Raw genomic sequence first — 21,897 nt, forward strand, 5'->3', positions numbered from 1 at the left:
CCTCTGCAAAGCTTTGAGGCCTGCCCTGCCATTGTAGTAAGGGTTAAGTAGCTGGGACAAGCCTTCCTCTGAGCCAACAGCTCCTATTCATAAGTCAAGCAATGTTTTGGGTTTTCTTAGCCACATTCCCTTACAACTTTCCATAAACAATGCATCTGTGTCTGGAGAAAATATGAACTAGAGTATAGCAATGATTATGAAGGTCACAAGGAGACAGAGTCACCAATTTTTGTCTGAATACCTTTATACAACTGCATGCGAGAGTACATTTCATGATGGGGGAAGGGGGGGGGGGGGGAGGTGGGTGAGTTAAGGGCAAATCATGTAGTCACAGGCAACTTAAGATGAAATCCCCCTGTCGTCCCATTTCTGAGTGGTCAGATCACTAACCCCAGCATGAATCATGTCTGTGTCACAACAGTGCAGAACACCAAATTCACAAGCAGAGTGTGCCCTACCTGGGTCACAAAGCTGTTCTATCATAGCAGGGGTAAAAGGGCGCCTCTGCAGCACAACGTTTGAGCACTTGCACTTACACTTGAGCTAGGCGAACAACTTACATCACAGTTAGTCTCCCCTGCAAGCAAGAACAAGGGACCAGAGGACAGCACTACCTTGGTATTGTCCTCAGGAGACTAAAGCAGTTAACAAAACACAAACATAGCCGGAAGCCTTCTAAAATTACCTTGTTTTCTCGACTGCTCACTTGGAGAGAAACGAGTGACCTGTTTGTAGGTTACTGGGGCTAGCTGGCAGAGTTTATAGCATTGTTGATAAGAAGACAGAAAGACACCTGGAAGGGAGAGATGTTCTGGTCTTGGGGCCAGACCTGGGACAGATGGACTTGGGATGGACAAGGGGCCATGCCATGGTCCCTTCCCCCCACCCCCTCCAGCAATGCAGAGAGCCAGCCCATATGCAGAGCTTATGCAGGAGTCCCACTCTGCTCTCCCTGGAGTCTGATCCTGTTCTCACTCGAATCCAGGCTAATTGTGGCATCACTGTTAAACTGAAAAGTTAAGCCGGCACTTCTCCCACTCAGATCCTTCAAACCCCGCTTGATGACCTTCATTCTGTCCCTACTTCTGCACAAGTTGCCCCCTCCACGAAGCACCATCCAGTCCCCAGACCTTTTCCTCTCCATCAACAATGGAGGAAGTTGGCTTTAATGACAGACAATTTGCTATTCAATACATTCTTAATTAATATTAAAATCTATGTCAGGTTGGGGTTTTTGTTGTTGTTGTTGGTTTTTTTAGATCCTCTCTCTCTTTGTTATTTATTCGTTTCGATTTTTTATTTTACCTCATTAATGTAGCAGTGATTTAGATGCAGTTTCCTCTCTCTGCTGCACTTAATGAGTCGTCAGCTTTATTCACTCTCACCCGCGTCCTCATGGGAGCACGCTTTGATTTTCTAGTGGGTGCATGAAAACACAGATTAAAGCAATTAGACAGAAATAATCTTAGGGAAAGGGGAGAGAGATCCAGAGCGCCTAATTATACCATTTTAATCAAGACACAATTATGCAGAGACTTTTATAGATTATAAATTAACCAAACTCCAAAGGCAGAAAAAATATCATTTTAAATATGGTTCATTATGCTTGTTGTTTCTGCCTTGTGATCTCTCCCAAACTGGACTTCAAGTTTCATTTAGAAAAAGTTCTGGACGGGGTTTGGCAGGAATGGGAATGAGAGAGACTCAGGAGAGCTGATTTTGTTAGGACCTGGGAATCACAGCCGCATTTCTCACTCGTCTCACCAGACTTTGACCACTGAGACAAAGAGGTACATCTGTCAGGCATGACAGAAGACCTCCAGCTGCCTGCATGGTCAGGCAAGGAGACCCCATCCAGAGGTGTGGGTTTTGTTTGCCCTGACAGGCTACGCTAAGCTGCCAGCGAAGGACTGTGGGTAGTGTAGTCTAAGAAGCAATTTTCCAAGCTACAAACATTCCAATTAAAAACACAGTGAGTGGGCAAACAGAAAACATCAGGCTGGATGTTTGTTTTTTTTCTTATGAACCCTGGAGGAACTTAAGCCAGCTGCTCCAGATTTATAGCTGCTCCAGATTTATTGCAGCAAAGCCACCAGGCGCTCAGGCTCTCTGAGCACTTAGGAAGGTGCTCAGCTCCTGTCACCTCTTCAGAGGAGGCAGGAGACCCCCCAGCCCCAAGATCTCTGGGGAATACCATTTTCTCATGTAGCTGTCACACTACTTTATAATGAGGAAGATGTCTAGACTTTGCACGGAAACGAGCAGGACAGTCCCTCTTGATGGATACCACCAGGATAGCTGGGGAAGGGGACAGCAGTAGACCTCAGAGACTGACAGGCACAGAGCTGTCCTGCTGTTAAGCCTCAGGCTCAGCAGCCCTTCCAGGTAGTGAAAGATGCTGCCTTCCCTCTGCTGCCCTGTACCAGAGTCATACTGTACCCAAGGTCTCAAAGAGAAAAATCCAAGGCTGTACAACCACCATCCGCATCCATGTGCTGGGATTGCAGTGAACTGATGGAACAGATGTGGAAGTCCCTGGGACACCTCTCCTTTGCAGCCTCCTCATCCACTTCCTCCTTCCCTTTTCTGCAGTGAGGAAAGCAGGGCTGCAGCCCTCTCCTCCATTCTCTTGATCCCCTTTTCATCCTACACCCAGGATGCAGCCCGACAAGGCTTTGGGATGACCCCATTCCCTGACCAAGGTCTGGGTCTGGCGGGTGAGCGGTAGTACCAGAGTGCCCTCTGCTGGTCCTATTTCTGGACTGGTTGGACCGTCCAAGCCTTGCACACCTCCAGCCATACAAACAGACACCTCTGGATTTCATCTTGCCCCCACCAAGCCATGTCATGTTGAGCACTGCTCCAGCAGCAGTACAAGCCGAGAAACAAGCAGCGTGTCATCTGGTAAGTGCTGTATCCACAGCCCCAAAGGAGCCAGCATGGTGAGAAAGGAGGGACAGGAAGATGAGAAGCGAGAGCTCGGCTCCACGCATGTGGGTGGGTGGGCGTGAGGTGCATGCGTTGCTCTCGCCGAGCGTTGCTGCGGAGATGCGTCAGGGACTCCCAGGGGCTTTCTGGCTGTGTTCCCAATTCTGTGGGAGGCAAAGTGCTTCTCTCGCTCCTTTGCTCCCAGAGGCAAGGCAGTCAGAGGCGTGGTGCGTGGGGCTGAGGAGGAGTACGCTCTCTCTCTGGATGGCTTGGTGCCATTCAGATGGCTGAGCCTGTGATGGAAGAGGGGTTCTGGCCATTTCAAATGAATCTCCGCAAGGCTGGGGCAAAGCATCCTGGCCGCTGACCTGCTCCAATGTGCATGCCTTCATTCTTCATCCTGAATTTTCCTCCTGAGATCACAGAGAGATCTTTCTGTGCTTTGACAGCCCCGATCTGGAACTACGAAGCCAGCAGGAATGGCTGGAATTCTTCTGCCTGGAGTCAGGACAGTCACATTCGGACCTGCCAGGAGACTCCCAGGTTGTGCTAAAAAATCTTAAGACTGTGCACACAGACTGGGGGTCAAAGTGCCCCTGGATCTATACTGATTTATACCAGCTCAAAATCTGGTACACTATCTCTCAGCTCCAGAGCTATGGAGGTGACCTTCTATTGCTCTCAGTAAAGAAGGAGAGAGATTACATTCCAAGGAGTTCAGGCCCCTCTGTGCAGCTGGTCACATTTTGTACTGTGGTGTTTAAGTCATTCCAGCAGGATAACAGTGACCTGAAGAAAAACTGTGAGCTAATTAGCAGTGCTCTCTTCAATCTCCTTCCAAGTTCAAATGCTACAGAAATGCTGAACACCAGGTCTGGTTACTGATAAATTGTTAGATGGAAACAGATAACAGAAACTGGATTATCCAGAGAGCTGGGTCAGTTAGAAGACTGTGTTGAGAATCTGGGGGACAAAACAGGGAGAGATGCAGTGTGGTGTTGAACATGCCAGTATCACAGGACCTGAAGAAAGTAAGGGAAGTCCCAGATGAGATCTGGAGGAGAGACCCTGAGGAGAAAGCTGAGCTGAGCCCTGAAGAGCACTTCCACTGGAAGCTTCCTTTTGTAAATATTAAAGTACAGCAACAACAGAAATAACACATGCAATGGAAGGAATTTATTTTTTTTTTCTTAGGAAATCAAACAAAGGTGTTCATCAGCCTCAGAAATTGAAACTGTGCTTTATCCTGTCCTGGAAGGAAACATTGAAATTGCTTAGATGTGCAGCCTAACAGAACACTTCAGCATGACCTTAACACACAGTGTTGCCATCATTTCTGGGACTGTTGCGGTCTTGAATTGCCATGCGTGGTCACTGTCTGCCGAGAAAGGCACTGGGATGTACCATATGTAACCAAGGCTTCCTTGGCCTCAGTTAAAGTAAAGCAAAAACTAAACTGATGGCATCAAATGTGGAGTAAAAACTGGGCTGCCCTTTCCCCCAGCTTTCCATTGAATACCACTGAGATACCACCTGTATCCCCCTCCCACAGTCATCTAAATATTGACCTCCAGACAATGTGGAGCCATCTTCTGCTGCTATTAGCCAAAAATGATGGAAGAATCACAGGTCAGAAAAAGCTTTGTCTGATACAAATGTAAATGTCACTTTAAAGAGGACGACTCCAGCCTAACAGAAAATCCATCACCTCTCCCAAAGACGTTGTGAGCTCTTCTGGATGCCATGGTGTAGCTTAGAGAACAAGGTGGAACACCAGTGCTATTCTTCCAGATGCATCTACTCAGCTGCTGTGGTCCATTTAACTGTGGATGGATTTGTCACTGCCACAGGAGCTCCAGCTTTAAAAAGCTACAAAACAAGTGAAAGACAGTCAATAACTCCTTTTTTTTTTTTTTTTTTTTTTTTTTTTCTTTCACTACCCAAATCTAGATGCCTGTGGTGCTGGCATGAATCCCATCCTCCATGCTACCCTGCCTAAATCTCATCCAAAGTGGTGTCAGGCTGGGAGTTCCCTGAACTCCTGTAAATTAAAATGGTTTTCTGCAGCTGAAACTGATATCCCACCTTCCCAAACTGGATCACTTCCAAGTAGCACAGTAGACTTCAGAAGGCTTATTACTCATTAGGTACCAGATCCTACCAAATAAGCCAATGTATGCTACTGGCACCCTTCAGCAGAGCACTGAGAACCTGCATCAGGGAGATCTCAGAGAAATAACAGTTTGCAAAGCTCTCAGGTAGAAGCCTCTTAGGACTTTAAGGGTAAGAGCAGAGAGATGAAAATCTGCACTGGATTACTGAAACAAGCTTTGACTACAGCTCTCTGTAAGCTTCCTCTTTCCCTCCAGGTCTCAGTGGACTTCTGCCCTGTTTCCATGCTGGTGGGAACAGACTGTGATGGAAACAAAACCAGAAATTCTTCTGATATATGAGAACTGAAAGCTGGCTATACAAAAGAAAAGGGGATGGAGGGATACAGAGGGAACGGAAGGGCACAGATGCCAGGAAAGAGAACACAGGGCAGGAAGAGAAGGGGGAAGTCTGACAGAGAGAAGGGGAGGGATACGAAGGGATTGCCTGATGTCAAATCTGATAGAAAAGAGGATTTGTCTGCAAAAAATAACCCAGATCTAAGCCACAGTATCAGAGCAGCTGTGTACAGAGCTGTAGCACCCTGTATTTGTTCCTAAACAAGAGCAAAAAAAGGGTTAGTGTTAGCTGCAAGGCAAGGTAGGATTGTGCCACGCCAGGATGCTGTCCATCAGCCTGCATCAAAATGAAGGAAAGGCAAACAAAGAGGGAAGGCAAGATAAATGAGGGTAGAGACAAGGTAAGGTAGGGGAAGGCAAGAAAAGGCAGGAAAAGGCAGTGGAAGGCAAGACAAGTAGGGGAAAGCAGGGGCACGTCGGACCCGTCCCTCTCCAGGGTGCTGACCAGAGCTTCCGCCTCCCAAACCCTCTCCTCTTCCTGCTCTCTCCCTGACAAGAAGGCAAGGGCCATTCCAGAGAGTTCAAGCGGTTACCAAAGCACTGTGCTCCGAGAGCGAGTCGAGCAAAGGGAAAATGACACATCATCAAAGGGATGCAAAAAAAAAATCATTTTTCCTCTCCCTTACTGTCTTAAGGCAAGACTAGCTGACTGGTAGTGAAATGCAAAGATCAGTCATCATCTGAGTCTCTCTGTGCAGGGTGGACTTCACTATTCCTCAGTCTAGAGGTTAAGCTCTCAGTACTTCTATCCTGTGTTGCCCTGGATGTCTGAGTGCACTTTGAAACTGCTGTTACTGTCTCCCAGGCTCTCAGCATCCACACTGGAAGAGTAGAGAATTAAATGGGATGATGGACTTGGCCGTTCCTCCTGCACGTGATCTGTCTATAATGTATGATCAGGAATTGATTGTCACACAACTGCCGTGCTCTGAGCTACATTCATCACCAGGGAGCTCTTGGTGAAGAGGTTTTTTTCAGAGTCCATATGGGTTACAAATTTTTTCATCTGAAACGTGGTTTTGAAACCACAGCTCACCCACAGGATGGACTGATGCTCTGTGTCCACAGTGAATGAAACCCCTCCTATGAACCATCACATTCTGCAAGATGGAAGGCCTAGAAAGGATCTGACCTTCTCTGCCTCAGGTCCTGTACGTATCTCTGCCTCCTTCCAAACACAGCCCGGCCTCACCAGGCTTTTTTTTGTCAGAGAACTGCAAATCAGCTGCCCCACAGAGGAGAAAGCAGTGCCCTAGAGCCTGACAGAGTTGCTTCATCTGGAAATCAATACTGGCACAGAAGAAACCTGCTTTTACAAGATCAGCTTGTTACCACTGTTTAGTTATCAGCAGTTTTCCAATCGGACACTAATAGTCTGTACCAGAAGAGCAGGATTTAGTACTTGATTGGAAAAACTTCTGCCAGAAGGGTTGGAAGGGCTGTGAGGTAGCTGCTCCTTCTGCAGGACCAGATAACCCTCTGAGAGATTGATAACACCACCTCCTTAAACCTCTGAGATCCTAAAATGTGACCAAATCAGAGAGCAAGCTCTCCAGACACAAAGACCATTGTGTTACCAGACTAATAGCTACATAAATATTTCTTTCCAACTTTAAATTTCTAGCAAAATGTCCTTTGGGGATGCAGATTCAAGGCATCAGCTGGGGCCATTTTCTCCTATCCTCAGAGCAGATCAGGGAGCCTCCATCCATCTGGGTCCATATCTCATGAGAATGTGCTACCCACCAGCAATCCAGCTCCACTTAGGGAGATGATTAAAGCAAGGAAAATACACCAGGAAGAGTCAGGTGAGAGTAATACAGTCTCAGGCCAGCAAGGATGAACTACTTGTCTTGTGGCATCTCCCCCAGTTCAGGCCTCATTGGCTGTGCTTTGCCCAACAGCTGGCTGAGTAGTTATCCTTCTTTTGTAGACCAGCACCACATATCTATGCTGGAATATTATTTTCCATTTCTAGGAAATTGGATTAAAGGTCAGAGAATACCAACTGTTATTTACCTTTGATTGAAACCACCCCTCCTCCCACTTGAGCCGGAGAGGCCAATGTTGCTGTTATTTACTCTGCTGCCAAACCTGGAGTTCAATGCCTTCCCTGCAGCACTCAATAAAAGCCAACCCGGGAGGTGAGGGGGTACAGCAGGCAAGCAGAAGGGGCTGTGTGGGTGAAAGGGGAGTGATTATCCAGGTCAGTAAGTTCAGTTTGTTTATTTTGCTGTCAGGCTTTGGCTCAGCACGAGCCAGGGACAAGGGTGCTGCAGGTGCCTACCTTGCTGGCTCAGGAAGTCATCAGGGATCTATGCAGGGTGATGAGAAGCAAGCTCTGTTTGTCCCCATGCTTGTCCTCTCCCCTCAGTACTTCCACTGTCAAACTGCTTTCTTTTTTGCTTCTCCTCCTTCTCTACCTTTCTCTAGCCTCCACCTTCACTCTCCCCTCCCATAAGATCTTCCTCACCTCTCTGCTGCCTTTTCCTCCCCTCCTTCCCACTCTCTCCCCCCACCCCTATTTCTCATTCCTTTCACTCCCCCTCCTTCCCTCTTCCTTCACCCTTCAAGCTGCTATTCCAGGACAATAGAGCAGATGGCAGGCTGTTGATTTTATACATCCCTTTGGAAAACCAGCTCAGCTGTTGAATCTGCCACTTTTTCTAAAAACAGACATTGTCCAACTCTAGCTCAATGCCGTGAGAAAAGAGGGGGTTATGGAGGGGTCCTGTTTCCCTGACCATCTGCAAGGATCATACCAGGACTTCAGAAACTGGCCTCTTCAAGAGCTCAAAGTGGAGATCTCTGCCCCACATTTGAAGAAATATCACAAGTGGAGGGAGCTTGTCCAGTCTCTGCAGTCAGCCTCATTGCAGTCAAAACTGATGGTAACGTGGGAATGGTGGGGCAGTGAGGAGGGCCAGAGTCTTTCCTGTGCATCCTGCTTCTCTGAGTGCCCGTGAGAGCTGAATTGCACCGGGGTGTCCCCAGGCAGTAGCCATGCAGCACAGAGCAAATTTTGATTCTCTTTTCCAAGCCCTACATTTCCTGATATGCCACTGGGGTAGTAATGTGTGAAAAGCCACAGGTCACTGTGTGGACTGAGGGAGATGCAGTGATGCAGTTCTTGCCTTTTTCTTTCCAGATTTCCCCTCTTTTTGTTGAACACCCAACCCTCAAAGGATCAATCCTCAGGCCAGCATTCATCAGCTGCCAACACAGCCATGAAGAGGACATAGATTTTGTTCTGGTTCTTTATCCAGGCTACTTATCTATCCCTTCACCTCTCCATCCCCATCCTTCAGGTCCTTCATGGTATTTGTGGGTGGAGAAAGAGAATTTTCTGTGATTCCTGTCCTTCCCTGTCCCAAACATAATCTTTTTTTCCCCTACTCTGGTATGGCAGCACTATCCCACTGGTTTTATAAGCCTTTTCTACCATGCTTCTGCTTTGGGGCAGGTACCATTTTTCTCTCTGTCCATCACCAAGCACAAGCTGGCCTGGACTCATGACTGGGTCTGCTGGATGCAACACCAGATGTTTCAAGGCACATTCTCCACCTGATGCACTGCGGCCAAGGGCACCAGTTGCAGTTTCTATCTCTGTCTCATTTACAGAGATGGGAGAGGGAAAATGGAGGTTCAGCATAGCAGCATTTCTCCCCCTTCAATTGCCTTGTCTAGTTCCAATTCTTTTTCTTACATTGCCAAAATTAACAGTCTTCTCAAGCAGTGGCTGGAGGGTTAGGACCACAAAATCCATGTACAAAGTGCTCTGTTTAATTTGTTCTCAAAGTTCTCTACAAATCAGATGCAGCTCCCAGTGAAACCGAAGGAGGTTTAACCAAGGAGCAGTCAGACACAACATCTGAAGAGGCTCCTTAGCCTTGCAAAATCCTGGAAGGCAATTTGAGCATGACTGATAGGCAAGCAGCCCATTCTAGAGGTCTGTAATTAAGCACACACATTTCAAACAGAGATACAGATGAATTCCCAGTCTTCTTGGAGTCCAAGCTGGATAAAGCAGGAGTGACAAAAAAACTCATGCTTTCAAGGAATAGCCTTAAAGAGGTAATGCCAGCTGAGTGACAACAGCTCAGACCTCAACTCCTTTAACAACCCAGGTAATTGGGTAGAAAATCTATAGGAAAAATCCTGCAGTAGTTGGTGAAAACAGAAATGGGTATTTATATTTGTCACAGCTCTTGGTTTTGCTTATGTCTATGGCAACATTCACATCCTTTTCAGTGGAGCCATAAGCCCAGATTGAGATTCTTTGTGTGAGATCCCATGTCTGGCACCGACTGAGAGCAGGGGCCAAACCTGTACTCGTTGTGTGGTTTGTTGCCTCTAATTCAAAGCTGTGATGAACACATGGTCCTTCAGCTTTGAGTTCTATGATTTAATTGCATATGGAGCCCACTATTTACAGGGGAAATACAGGTGAAATTAGAAAAAGAATGTGTGGTAGATGAGACATGAAAATGTGTCACTATGGATACAGAAAAGGTGATCAAGCATTTTTGTTTTTGTTATTTGAAAACCTAGACCCAACTACCTCACCCAAAGAAGGGCATAAGGCCTAGGAATCAAAAAGAAGTGTGTAGAGCCCTGGTGGCCAGTAGTGCAAGAGGACAAGCCTGTTGTCCTGTGGGTTTATTCAGGGATTGGAGATAACAGAAAGAAATAAATGAAAAGTGATGCTGAACACACAGGCACTTAAAGAGGTACCTGCATCATAAGCATGGGCAGACAAAGACTCAAAATTAAGATAAAACTTCTGTGAGGAATTTAGTATAAATGGCATATCAGCTTTTCATAAGCAAACAAATAAGCAAACAAGCAAATAAAAAGAACAAAATGAAGAGAGTTGGGGCCAGCCAATCTCACCTCTTCCAAGTTCTACTGCTTGGTTGTTAGTTTCCTTCCAATCTCTTTCTTCCCATTTCTTGCCCTTTGGTTTCTGTTTAATACACTGTTAGTCTTTGGAAGGCTGCATCTTTAGCAAGAGGCTTGGGGAGGGAGCTGTGGCTGCAGCCTTGGTACAAGCTCAGTAGATCCCATTGGTCCACTGAAATCTGTTTTCCTTCAACAGCAGAGCTGTTAAGAGGAATTGGCACCAGAAAAGCATTATATAGCATTACTATTCTTCTCTCTCCCCTTCAAGCCTTTAGCAACAATTGCAGTTTCCCACCTATTTCAACTAACTTCGGTTTTCCCCCTGAAGAAAGGATAGTCATTAGCATTTTTTGCCCTGACAAACTGGGCTTTTCTTGTAAAAATTCTTTGCAGTTCAGGGAAAAGCATAAAAAAAGTTATTGTTAACATGAAAGCTCCACTTAATACATTACATTTCGAATACTGTAACTGGCTTTTTCCCCTCCTTCCCTTTTCTCTGAATCTTCAGTACACAGCTTAAACATCATTAATAGTGTTCGTTGCTATGGTGTTGGGCAGCTGAGGCCTCTGTACTTGAAATCCAGAGCTACACATAATGTTGTACAACAGCAGGGTCATGCCAACACCTTTGGCTTTAACCCCATTTTTCCCAGTAAAATAAAAAAGACCATGTTTCCATCCCTTTTAGTTCTTGGGATAGAGTTTTTTTTCTTTTTTTTTTTTTTTAAACTGCAATGAGAAATGGGAATGTGAAAGAGGGAAAAGGAAAGAAAAACACAACATTTTAATAGACCCAGTGGAACTCTTTCAAAAAAAACTCTTGACTGTTACAATCTGTTACATCAGAAAATCATGAAGGAGAATAAAAAAAAAGATCAGCCCATGGAAAGTTTCACATGAGATTGTTACTCATTTTCCCAAGCAGCTAAACATTTTAATAAACTAGGAAAATGAGACTGTAAAACCACAACATCTGACAGCAAGCCCCAGGGGCAGGAACCATTCCTGAAACTAATTTTAACTCAGGTTTTAACACTGATCAGATTTCAAGAGGAGAATGTCCCCTTAAGCTGTTTCTCTGTTCTTGGAGAAGCCGTGGTTTCTTATGTTGACTCTGAAAAGCAATTTTCTTCCCAGTGCATTGCTCTCACAGGTACATCAGGACCTTTCTGTCATTCATTTCTCTACAGCCCAAGAGATGCCCTGCCCAGACATCCCCTCATTTCTTCTCTGTTTTCTTATGCAAGAGGATATTTTCCACAGAAGTGGCACTGCTCCTGTATAAAAGCCTCATCTGAAATGGTCCCCATGCAGCCACTCAAGGACCCAAATCATTGAACAGCCTTACTGAAAGCACTGGGCCAATTCAGAACAGCTGAGGCCAGGATTCAACAAGACCTTCCAGTTTCTTCGAAGGGCTGTGTGTCTGCTGTACCAGCTTCTTCTTCTCAGGCACACAAATCTCATTGTGCTTTGGCTGATACTGGGACATCCACAGATAGGACTGGCATTTTCGCTGCAAGACTCAATTAACAGCATAGCTGTGAGTTGAATGAGGATAAAAGATAATATCTGGGTAGCGTAGATTCATAGAATCACAGAGTGGTTGGGTTGGAAGGGACCTCACAGCCCACTCAGTCCCAACCCCTGCTGTGGGCAGGGCTGCCCCCACCAGCTCAGGCTGCCCAGGGCCCCTTCCAACCTGGCCTTGAGCACCTCCAGGGATGGGGCATCACAGCTTCTCTGAGCAGCTGTGCCAGCGCTTTACCGCCCTCTGAGTAATGAATTCCCACCTAACATCTAACCTAAATCTCCCTCTTTTATCTTAAAATCATTCCCCCTTGTCCTATCACTATCAGATCATGTAAAAATTTGGTCTACCTTCTGTATATCAGCTTCCTTTATTTCTTCTCGTGAAAGCTTTTTTCATCTTCTAGTTGAGTTCAAACAAAACCACTTGCCCTTTGGGTAGGACTATTTTATGCTGCACTGATTGTCTGATACCTGGGTTGCCTCTATTTTGAGCTCCATGTCTCACACAGCTGCGTGAGATGGAGTGCTTTGCACTTCTCCCAGAATGGTCACTGCTATTACGTAGTTCCTGCCACTGCTCAGCATGAATTTCCAGTTCAAAGACATATTGTGCAAGAGCAGAAAGAGGGGTTCTTGGCTGCTTCACAAACTGTCTAAAGCTCATAAGAACGACCAGGCTGGAAAGCAGCTCCGCAGGCCCCCTCTTTCTTCTTCATCAGTAATTACAGTGCTCATTCATTTCTAGGTCCCTCTTTGATGAGATAGAAGGTCTTTCTGATGCCTTTTCTTTAGGCCTCATGCAAGCTGTAGGGGAGATGCTGGTGTCTGAGGGGTGAGGTGGGATGGGAAAATAGGGTGACCAGTTTCCAGCGTGGTAGAGGCATGGCGATAGTCCCCCCTTGGCTCTGCCAGCCCACCAGCAGCAGGCTTAGTCCAATCAGCAGCATCAAAGCTGAGCAGCTCTTTGGAGAAAGGGCACGTGTCCTTTCAACCAGAGATTGAATCTGTCTCCGATTCCAGCAGTCTGTTTTGAAGCACTCTTTAAAGAGAAATACCTGATTGTGGTGCTGCCTGCCATGTAAAACAGCTCCTTTGCCTTCCAGCCTTCCCTGCATTGCTCTCCCCCAGCCATTTATTCATGTGTACAGGCACAAAATGGTGTCAAAGTCCATTCCCCATTGAGTGGAATTGTCTCGCTTTCATGGCAGGATCTGTGCTGAGAAAGGGGTTATCCATAAACATGCTAGAAAGCCTGTAACCTATTTGGGATGTCTCCTTCTCCCTGTTGTCTTAAGCAGGGACAGCAGGAAGGCAGAAAGCTGCTCTTAGCATCTGGAAGAAAGAAATGCAGAGATAAAAAGCTCTTTGCTCTGCAGTTTCCATTCCTTCATGACTTAATTTTTTTTGGTCAGGGCACAGAGAAGATTTTAAAGGTGTAACCTCTAATCCGCTCCCGAGTGCTCCTTCTCCATCTCTTCCTTTCTCCTCTCTTTCAGCCAGTTTTAATCCTTTATGTCTCCTCTCTCACAGGTAGGAGTTGGAGTATAATCTCAGACGACAGGTTGATAATTAGAGCAAAAGATTATCCTGACCCCATATCAAGCAGGTAAAAAGAGAGGAATAATGCAGGGCCATACAAGATCAAGCCTTCAGTGTTTAGAGCAGAAAACATCCTCATCTCCATCTCTCTTTCCATGATCCCCATTTCGTACTCTCTCCCTTGTCCCAGCCAAGGAGTGATTCTTGATTTCTTACATTTCTTGCCCACCTCCCCTCTGATGGCCAAGAGCTTTGCTTTTTCAGCACTCATTCAGCACAGAAATGATCACATTTTCCATTTCTGAAGGGAGAGTGGAATCAGAGTTTAACGAGGCAGAGACTCAGCCAAAGGGCTGCAGCTGGGAACAGTGGGAAATGGGGGAAGCCCAGGCACATACAGAGAAAGAAGCCTCAGAGACTGAAGCCAAGGCACACTTCCAGTGATCCTCAGTCTGGCACTGGGTACCCTGATCCAGCATCCTTCTGATTCAATACAGTGAAACCACAACAAGGAGCAGTGGGTCCCATCTCTACCCACATGCCCAGCAGTGCATACCCAGTCCTTAATCTGTTCAGGAAAGCATGCTGCTCTCATCTTTCGTAAGCATCCCAGCACAGATGGGAAGCCCATCCACGTGTCCAGCCCACGTTATCCATCTTTGGTACAGATCTCTCTTGTCCTGTATCACTGGTACTCAGCAAGGACCAAAAAGCCCCAACCACCATAAGTAAGGGGAAGCTGGGAGCACCAAGCTTCTTCAGTGCCCCATCCCCTACATGCACAAGCTGAAGGGATAACACCAGGAATCACTGTAGCTTGGGCATCACCAACCAACAGCCTGAAGGCACCAGGGGGTATCAGGATAGAGATGGCAGTGGAGAGATCGAAACCTGCAGGGGAAAGAGTGAAGGAACATCATGTGGCAGTTTTTACTGCAGAACAAGGTGGGGAGTGGAAGGCTTCTGTCTTGTGTCACATCCCACATCAGATGTTCACCCTGCATTACAGTGCTCTGGGACTGGCTCATCTTACAAAGTCTTGATTTGGCAAAGCTGAGCAGCCAAGCTTTCCTCCAACACCTGAATCCTGCTATGGACCATGGAGCCCAACTCACTGCTCACCCTCACTGATCGCATTCAGTGAGATTGGGACTGCACCAGACCCTGCTAAACTGCTCTGTAGATGCCCTTTTAATTGCGTGGTTACTTCCCACCCCTTCTATCTCCAGCCAGAAGCTTCCTACCCAAGTTCTGCAAATAACAACTTCAGGTTTGTTCACTCAAAGCAGAGCAAGTAAATGAAAGAGCACTTTTGTTTGCAGTTATCCTGAAGCAAACCTTTTTCTTTTCTCCCTTCAATTTTCTCACCAAAACAAAGAAAGTAAAATAAAGCAGAATTTCCTCTCCTGTGTTAGAAGAACATTTCAGTTCCTGTCCCAGAGGTAAAAGGTTAGCTTGTTTTTTTTGTGTGTGAAATGAATGGCAAAACTTTTGGCTTAGTAGCTGTTCAAATAAAATGTTATAATACTTATTTTCTTTCCTTTCATCCAAAGTGGTTTGCAAAATGTGTGTTTGCAAACATCTTAATGTTAGTATGACCCTCACTCAACAAGACCTGTTACTGCAAGGCTTTTGTCCCTCACTCTAGACCTCCTGCCCCCTATTTAGCAGCCTGTACCTGCCACCCTGCTGTCCTTCAGCTCAAACCTCAGCAGTGCACTGAGCACTCACACCCCTACCTTGAGGGATCTTCCTGGGGTGAGAAGGGACCACTGAGTTTGATAACGTTGAGCTTGTTCTCAAAGACACCATAGCTGAGTGTGACCTGAAAAGAAAGACAGGGAGAAAGGAGCAGGGAGGGTGATGTGTTCAGGAATCTGCTTTGAGTGACAAAATCTCCCATTCTCATTCCATCTCTGGTGGCTTGGCCCCTGCTTTCCAATTCTCCTCTCCTCCTTTCCATGATGTAATACTGTAAATGCCCCCCGCCCTAGAAGCATTCAAGGCTAGGCTGGATGGGCTTTGACCAACCTGATCTAGAGGGAAGTATATGCAGGAGGGGCTGGAACTGGATGATCTTAAAGGTCCCTTCCAACCCAAACCATTCTATGATTCTATGATTCTATGGTCCACCATGTGAGTCACCTACACCATCTGTTATCTGCCCATGCAAGGCAGACATGGTGCAAAAATCTTTCCCAACCAATCAGCGTTTCTTCTTGCCTTGATACCATGATCCTTCCAAGGTCTGCCCCCATCCTCCCCTCACTCCCTCTACACATGCTACCCACCACCAATACACAGCAATTGGCATCTGTGCTGCAGGCAACATCTGCTCCTTATTGCAAGGAAGCACTCATTGGCAAAATATCTTCAGAAGTGTGGACAATTGTTTCAATTCACATCACTGCCACCAACAGGCAACGTCCCCCACGCCTTTTTCCACCTCCCCTTTCTCTGAAACATGTCTCTTGTTTCTGTTGCTCACCTGCTGCATGAGATGAGAGCTGGGGATGAGTTGCAGATTCTCCAGGTGGGAGTGGAAGAGCATGTTGGGCAGCAGCTGCCCACCAACTTTGCACTCAATGATGTAACCTATGGTGCAGTCATCTGGCAGACGGATGAGCTCTGAGGTGCTCAGGAAGTTCTTGCCACTGGAAGAGAGCAGGGCTGCATGAGTTATGTAAAGGAGTAGGAGGAATATAGGAAACCACTTCACTGAAAATCAGAGTAAACCTTGAAACAAGGAAAAAAATCCCTTAGTCCTACTGCAAAGATGTGGGAATGCGTTTCTGCTCTTCAACCATGTCCAAACATGCTGTCCCACCAATTGCTCGATGCTATCCCTGACAAATAGAATCACAGAATCATTAATGTTGGAAAGACCAATGAGATCATCCAGACCAACTGTCAACCCATCACCACCATGCTAACTAAACCATGTCCCGTGTCATCATCACCACCACAACCATGGTTGATGGTTGGTCTGGATGATCTCATTGGTCTTTCCAACACTAACAATTCTATGATTCTATCCATGTCACTTGAATTTTACCCTGGATAACAGATCGTTGTCCTTTCTGGATTTTGCACGAAGAATGTAGCAGGGTCTTCATCTAAATCAGTAAAAACTGACCATGAGCCACCTGATGTGGACCAGGTCTGTCTTTCTGGGTATGCAAACACTTGGTTAAGGCTGGCACAGATCATTCCTGTTGACATTTGCACATACAGTCTGTAAGATAACCTAGGGCATCCTGGAAAACATCATCATGTAGGTTGGACTAACACATGTCCCCGGGACCTACTGCCATTCCCTATGCATCAAGCTGAGGAGATAACCATAGACACTGTAAGCAGCTGAATAGAGTTTAAGGTGAAGGACTTGGAAATTAGATCAGGAAGGAGGCAGAGGAGGTTGGAAGGAGACAGAGCTCAATCTGGGCATTTACAAAAACAGCCAGAAAAAGCTGAAAGAAAAAGGAAGGAAGGTTGAGGAATAACCAAAAGATGGAAGGAGTTGGAGGAGGAGTGTGTCATCGTGTGATAATGTTTGCTGATGTGCTTTCTCCTGCCTTTCTTTAATCAGGTGGGAGATCCACCCACTACATCCTTCCTTCAGTCCCACATGCTTGCAGAACTGAAGTGTGTGGCTCTCTGCACCCTTTCAAACATCCCTGCAAACATCACATACACAAATCCAGATTTGACATTGGCAGAAGTTATTGTGTGTCTGTGTTCCTAATCCCAAAGACTCACATACCCTGTAACTGTACATCTTACCTGGCCCAAGGCATCATCTTCCTTGCCAGCCTGCGACTGATGCAAAATCCAGCTCCTCCTGTGGCAAACCAGAAGCGCACAGATTTCTGGAGAGAAACAGCAGAGCAAATCAATGGCAGAGGCTCAGATGACACCATGCTCCCTGAGCTGGGAATGCTACAAACACAGCTTTGACAGAGAGATAAAGAGCCCTATTGTCACCCCCCAGTTGCTGCCCAGTGCAAGCACCTGTTGGTAACACAGTCCCAATTTTGATCTCCTCATATGGCTGGGAAGTCAGGATGAGCAAAGACTGAAAACATGGCACTCTCAACCAAAGGGAAAAAGAGCCAGCAGGGGTGAGGAGATCACTGGCCAAATTACAGCATGCATGCTAAGAAAGGCTAACTGGAAACCAAGGCTAAACAGTGCCAGCTGGCCCATTTGGAGCAGCCAAGCTCCTGCAGTGGAAAGTAGGCTGCCCAAGGCAGGCTGATCTCCCTGCAGATGGGTACCCAAAGGCACAGCAGAACTGTTGAACATCACCTTTCTTCCTCAGGTGAGATTGGAATGAGTCAACACATGCTGCTACATTCAGACAAGACCACACAGTTTTCAGCTGATGTCTCTTGCTCTTGCGACTTTTCTCTCAATCAGAGTAGAGCTATGGCCAATGAGTCAGAGCATTAAAACCAAACCCCAGCTGCTCCACCCTGCCATAGGCTGTACCGTCTGGTTGTTAGACAGTGTTTCAGAGGCTCGAATGGGTCGGTTCAAGCTGGGTTTCCCTAGGTAGACATCCTTCATTGGAGAGTATGAGGACAGAAGCTTCAGGAGGGCCTCAGGGTTCAGATAGTTGTCATCATCCAAATGGCAGAACCAGCTGGAGAGAGATAGGAGGGAGTACACAAGAGATTTGCAGTAAGGAGGTGCCAGCATCCTCAAGAAAAAGTTCACTTTCACAGCAGCCCCAACTCACCTCTTGTCACTAGACAGGAATGCATCAAACTCTGCAGCCATCTTGCAGGAGAGGGCTGAGTGACTGTGCTCAGTAGAGCAGCTGGTGAACACCACATGGTCACCTGTGGACAGGGAGAAGGCTGTTGCTTACTGCTGGTCCATACAGACATGGAGAGGACTTCTGAGTAGGATGAAAGAGGTTTGCTCACAACCAGATTCACCATGGTCTCTCAATCCAAGCCTGCTATGATGTTGGCTTCATCTCCCACCTGCTCAACACTTCCCCTCATCAACCTCAAGACATTCCCTCCCTACAAGCCTTCTCAAAAGGCTTGTAGGATAGGAACCTATCCTAACAGACCCTGCCAAAGAGTGTGTCCCATTCTTTCTTACAGCCTCCCTTCAGACATTGAAAGGCTGCTTTCAGGTACCCAAATAGAAAGACATTTGGTCTCCAAACAGTAAGACAACAAACAAGGGTTTCAAACTTAAAGAGTGAAAACTAAATTGTACATAAGAAATTTTTCACAGTAAAAGTGAAGAGATGCTACTACAACTCTGCCCATGGCCAGAAAGGGTACAGGAATCAAGGAAGGGTTTTCTCCCATGCTGCTTGCACTGTGTGGCTACAGCCTGGAGCTAGCCATCCTGCTTGGCCCCCTCCAAAGGCCATGTTAGCTCAGAGTGAAGGCAGAGATGGTGATATAGGAAAGGTGTTTACCCATTCTTCTCTTCAAGGCATCATCTTCTTCATCTGTGAAGACATATGTCTGGGGAGATGAGAAAAGGATGTTACCATCAGGCGTGGTGCTGGTGCTTCTACTGCATTCCAGGCAGTAGGCAACAGAGAGGAGGGACAGTGGCTGCCCCAGTCCTCTTCTTTCCCACTAAAGCCTCTCCAAACCCTCACAGGCCGTGCATGCAGACCCCATCACCACCATTATCCCCATTGCTTCATGCTGCTTCCTTCCACTGGCCTGGAAGGGCCTGGGAAGCTTGCTTTGCCCTTGCATAGTCCCGGGGGTTGATCCATGCCCTGAGCAGAATCAGCATTCCTTTGTCATCCATTACTCCCAGCCAGCACCATCCCTGTTTGCACTGCTTTATTTTCTCCTAAAGTTTCAGAAAGAGGAACAAGAGGGCCTGCAAAACTGAGAGAGAGGGTGGTTTAAGTGTCCACTGAAGAAAAATGAAAAGCACTGTGGCCAAGGAACGCTCAGGCTGAAAGGAGAACATCTGTTTGTGTGATAAGTGTGCTCAGCCCCCTGCCACTTCCCTGCCTCCTCCTTCTCTTCCTCCACCCCCAGGCTCTCTAATCTCCCTCTATGCCATTATGTGGCACATCTCCCCCTCTCTGGGTCTGGGCAGGGATCACAGCTTGGGAAGAAAAGCTTTCCTCAAGCAGAAAATGAGCTTTCATGAAATCAAAAAGGAGGTGCAAGCCTTAAACAGTCTCTCCACCAGCTGCCTACAGGCTGGTTAAACACTGCACCTGGGCAGGGACAAAAGGGACGAGGCAGATGGACAGCAGCTCCTAGGAGCTGTCACTGCTCTGATGAGATGTCCTTGTTTCGACACCACCCCTTATCACCGAGTGCTTGGGTTGGGTGATGTGCCCTGCATCAGCAATGTGTGGGAAGAGAAATGATCTGAACACACAAGGGAGGCGATGAAGGGCTCTCAGAGAGCACCCAGTCAAGCAGAGATGGCAGGGCGGACAATCTCAAACATGCAAGCTGTGAGTCGGCAAATTCCTCTCCTGTCTCACAGCTGATTGCAAAAACTGACTGTGCATACAGTCCTACCGTGCCTCAGCAAGATAAGCCCTCTTAGTTTAAACCACTTTCAAGGCAGTCATGGGACTGGAAGCAATTAGCAAAGTCACAGGTGAAGGAGTCCTGAGTCAGGTGACCGTATCTTAATGTTCAAACACAGCAGGAATTCCCAGCAGCATGGGACTCGCCGTGCCAGCACATCCAAAGGCAGAAATTTCCACTATGACAAATGTTTCATCTTAAGAGAACAATTCTGAAACCACTCAAATTTCCTGGCATGCAAAAAACAGAAATGTTTCTAGAAATGACTTGCTTACAGTTGCAAAACCAATCAGAAATCATGTGCCTAATAAACTTAATATCTCATTGCCTATCTATCTTTCTATTAATGGCAATACTCTGAACCACTCACATTCCCCTAGATGCAAAGGGGAATGTTTGCTTGCAGACACCTGGCGTACTCCTTTAGGAACCCAAGGCCTGTGGACACCTTCTCTGACAGGTGGACCAATGGGCCCACAGAGCTGTCATTCTACCACAGCTTCCCACTTGCCTTCTGCACCTCACCTTCTCTAAGACCATTTCTCCTGTCAGTGATGGAGGGAAATCACACCAGGATCAGGCTGGAAGACATCCTTCAGTTCTGGACCAGAGAAGTTGGAAAAGATGTTTGCTGGGGTGCTAGCAGTGATATGGAGCCACTGCTGTCCAATAGGTTGACCAGGCACCTCTTTATGAACTTAAGTACACGTGATGGATTAACACAATATTTTGAGGCTTCCTCAGACCAAACTGGAAAGTGACCCAAGCAAGAAAAATGAGAAAAAGGGAATAAATATGTGGAACCTGACAGTCCAGGATATTAATCTCCCAAGCTCCCGGAGTATTTCTTCCCCAGGAAAAAACAGCCTCCAAAATGCAAACACATCAACACGTGTAATGGTACAGCTGGGCAGGAAACTGTTCCCCTGCCCAGAGAAGAGATTCAAAGTCTACAGTGTGTTCACAACACTGAAAGCATGAAAAAACACTTCAGGGTGGGTCACTCCGAGTTTTCATTTCCATCAGTTGGATGTTTGGGTTGCTGAAAGGAAGGGTGCTGGAATTTGTTTATATTACCAAATAAAATACTGTTTCAGACCAGAAAAACTAGACTTATCTCCATCAAAATGTGAAGAGGCCAACAGTACCAGCAACTTCGGGATGCTGTTCAGCCTAGACAGTCATCAAAACACTTGTGCTTAGATGAAGCTTTTTCTAACAAAAAGACTTTTCCTTGATAATTTGGCTCCCACACAATCTCTCCTAACCATAAAGGATCACAGCTGGCCCTGCCTCCTGCTGCAGTCACCTAAGCCTGGCCTTTGAGGTCCAGGTTACTTCCTCTGGGAGGGCACTGTGCAGGAACCAGCTCTTAAGCCAGGCTTGGCATCAGAAGCATGGCCAGCTGACAAAATTTCCCCACTAGCTATATATTTTTTATTTGTTGACATTCATGTATTTCTCTTTGCCTCCCCATCCCTCCCCTGCCCTCAAGGGCATTTAGTACAAAAAGCAGAAGAAAAACATGGAAAATTGAGAGGGGCTAGGGGAAGGATAGTGCTGAGCTTGTAACAAAATTTGATAACAATGAAAAAACACTGTTTAAAAAATGTCTGACCCTCCCATTTGACCCCTTCCTTCCTATCCTCCTACAAATGAAGTTTTCCTATGGGTGGGCAGCAGCACAGAAAATTCACTGCCTCTTCCCACGTTGGAACATCACTTGTCTGCCAAAAAGAGATGGTCTGGTGAATGTGGGGAGATGGTATCTAAATCCTGCCACAGAACCGTAGAATCACAGAATCATGAAGGTTGGAAAAGATCTCTAAGATCACCCAGTCCAACCACCAGCCCATCCCCACCATGCCCACTGACCACGTCCCTCAGTGCCACATCCACACGGCTCTGGAACACCTCCAGGGACGGTGACTGCACCACCTCCCTGG

At 46.7% G+C, this 21,897-nt stretch overlaps 1 protein-coding gene across 4 annotated transcripts in view; it reads right to left on the reverse strand.

Annotated features, from left to right (window-relative positions):
- Positions 1–21,897, reverse strand: part of MFNG (MFNG O-fucosylpeptide 3-beta-N-acetylglucosaminyltransferase) — a 194,203-nt gene that overhangs the window by 170,183 nt on the left and 2,123 nt on the right. The window contains exons 2-9 of one of the 4 annotated variants that reach the window (XR_008202796.1): positions 18,856–18,904; positions 18,154–18,256; positions 17,904–18,057; positions 17,196–17,281; positions 15,901–16,066; positions 15,152–15,237; positions 10,332–14,303; positions 4,089–4,797 (exon numbers count right to left, since the gene is read on the reverse strand). Coding sequence is in view for 2 of the 4 variants with exons in the window: in XM_052668743.1 (XP_052524703.1) it covers positions 14,237–14,303; positions 15,152–15,237; positions 15,901–16,066; positions 17,196–17,281; positions 17,904–18,057; positions 18,154–18,256; positions 18,856–18,904 (711 nt within the window). In the remaining 2 variants the exon portion in view is untranslated. The other 3 variants (XM_052668743.1, XR_008202797.1, XM_052668742.1) reach the window with 3 other exon arrangements.

The sequence above is a fragment of the Tympanuchus pallidicinctus genome, unplaced genomic scaffold, assembly GCF_026119805.1.
Source record: "Tympanuchus pallidicinctus isolate F22 unplaced genomic scaffold, pur_lepc_1.0 scaffold8, whole genome shotgun sequence".
Classification (NCBI taxonomy): Eukaryota; Metazoa; Chordata; class Aves; order Galliformes; family Phasianidae; genus Tympanuchus; species Tympanuchus pallidicinctus.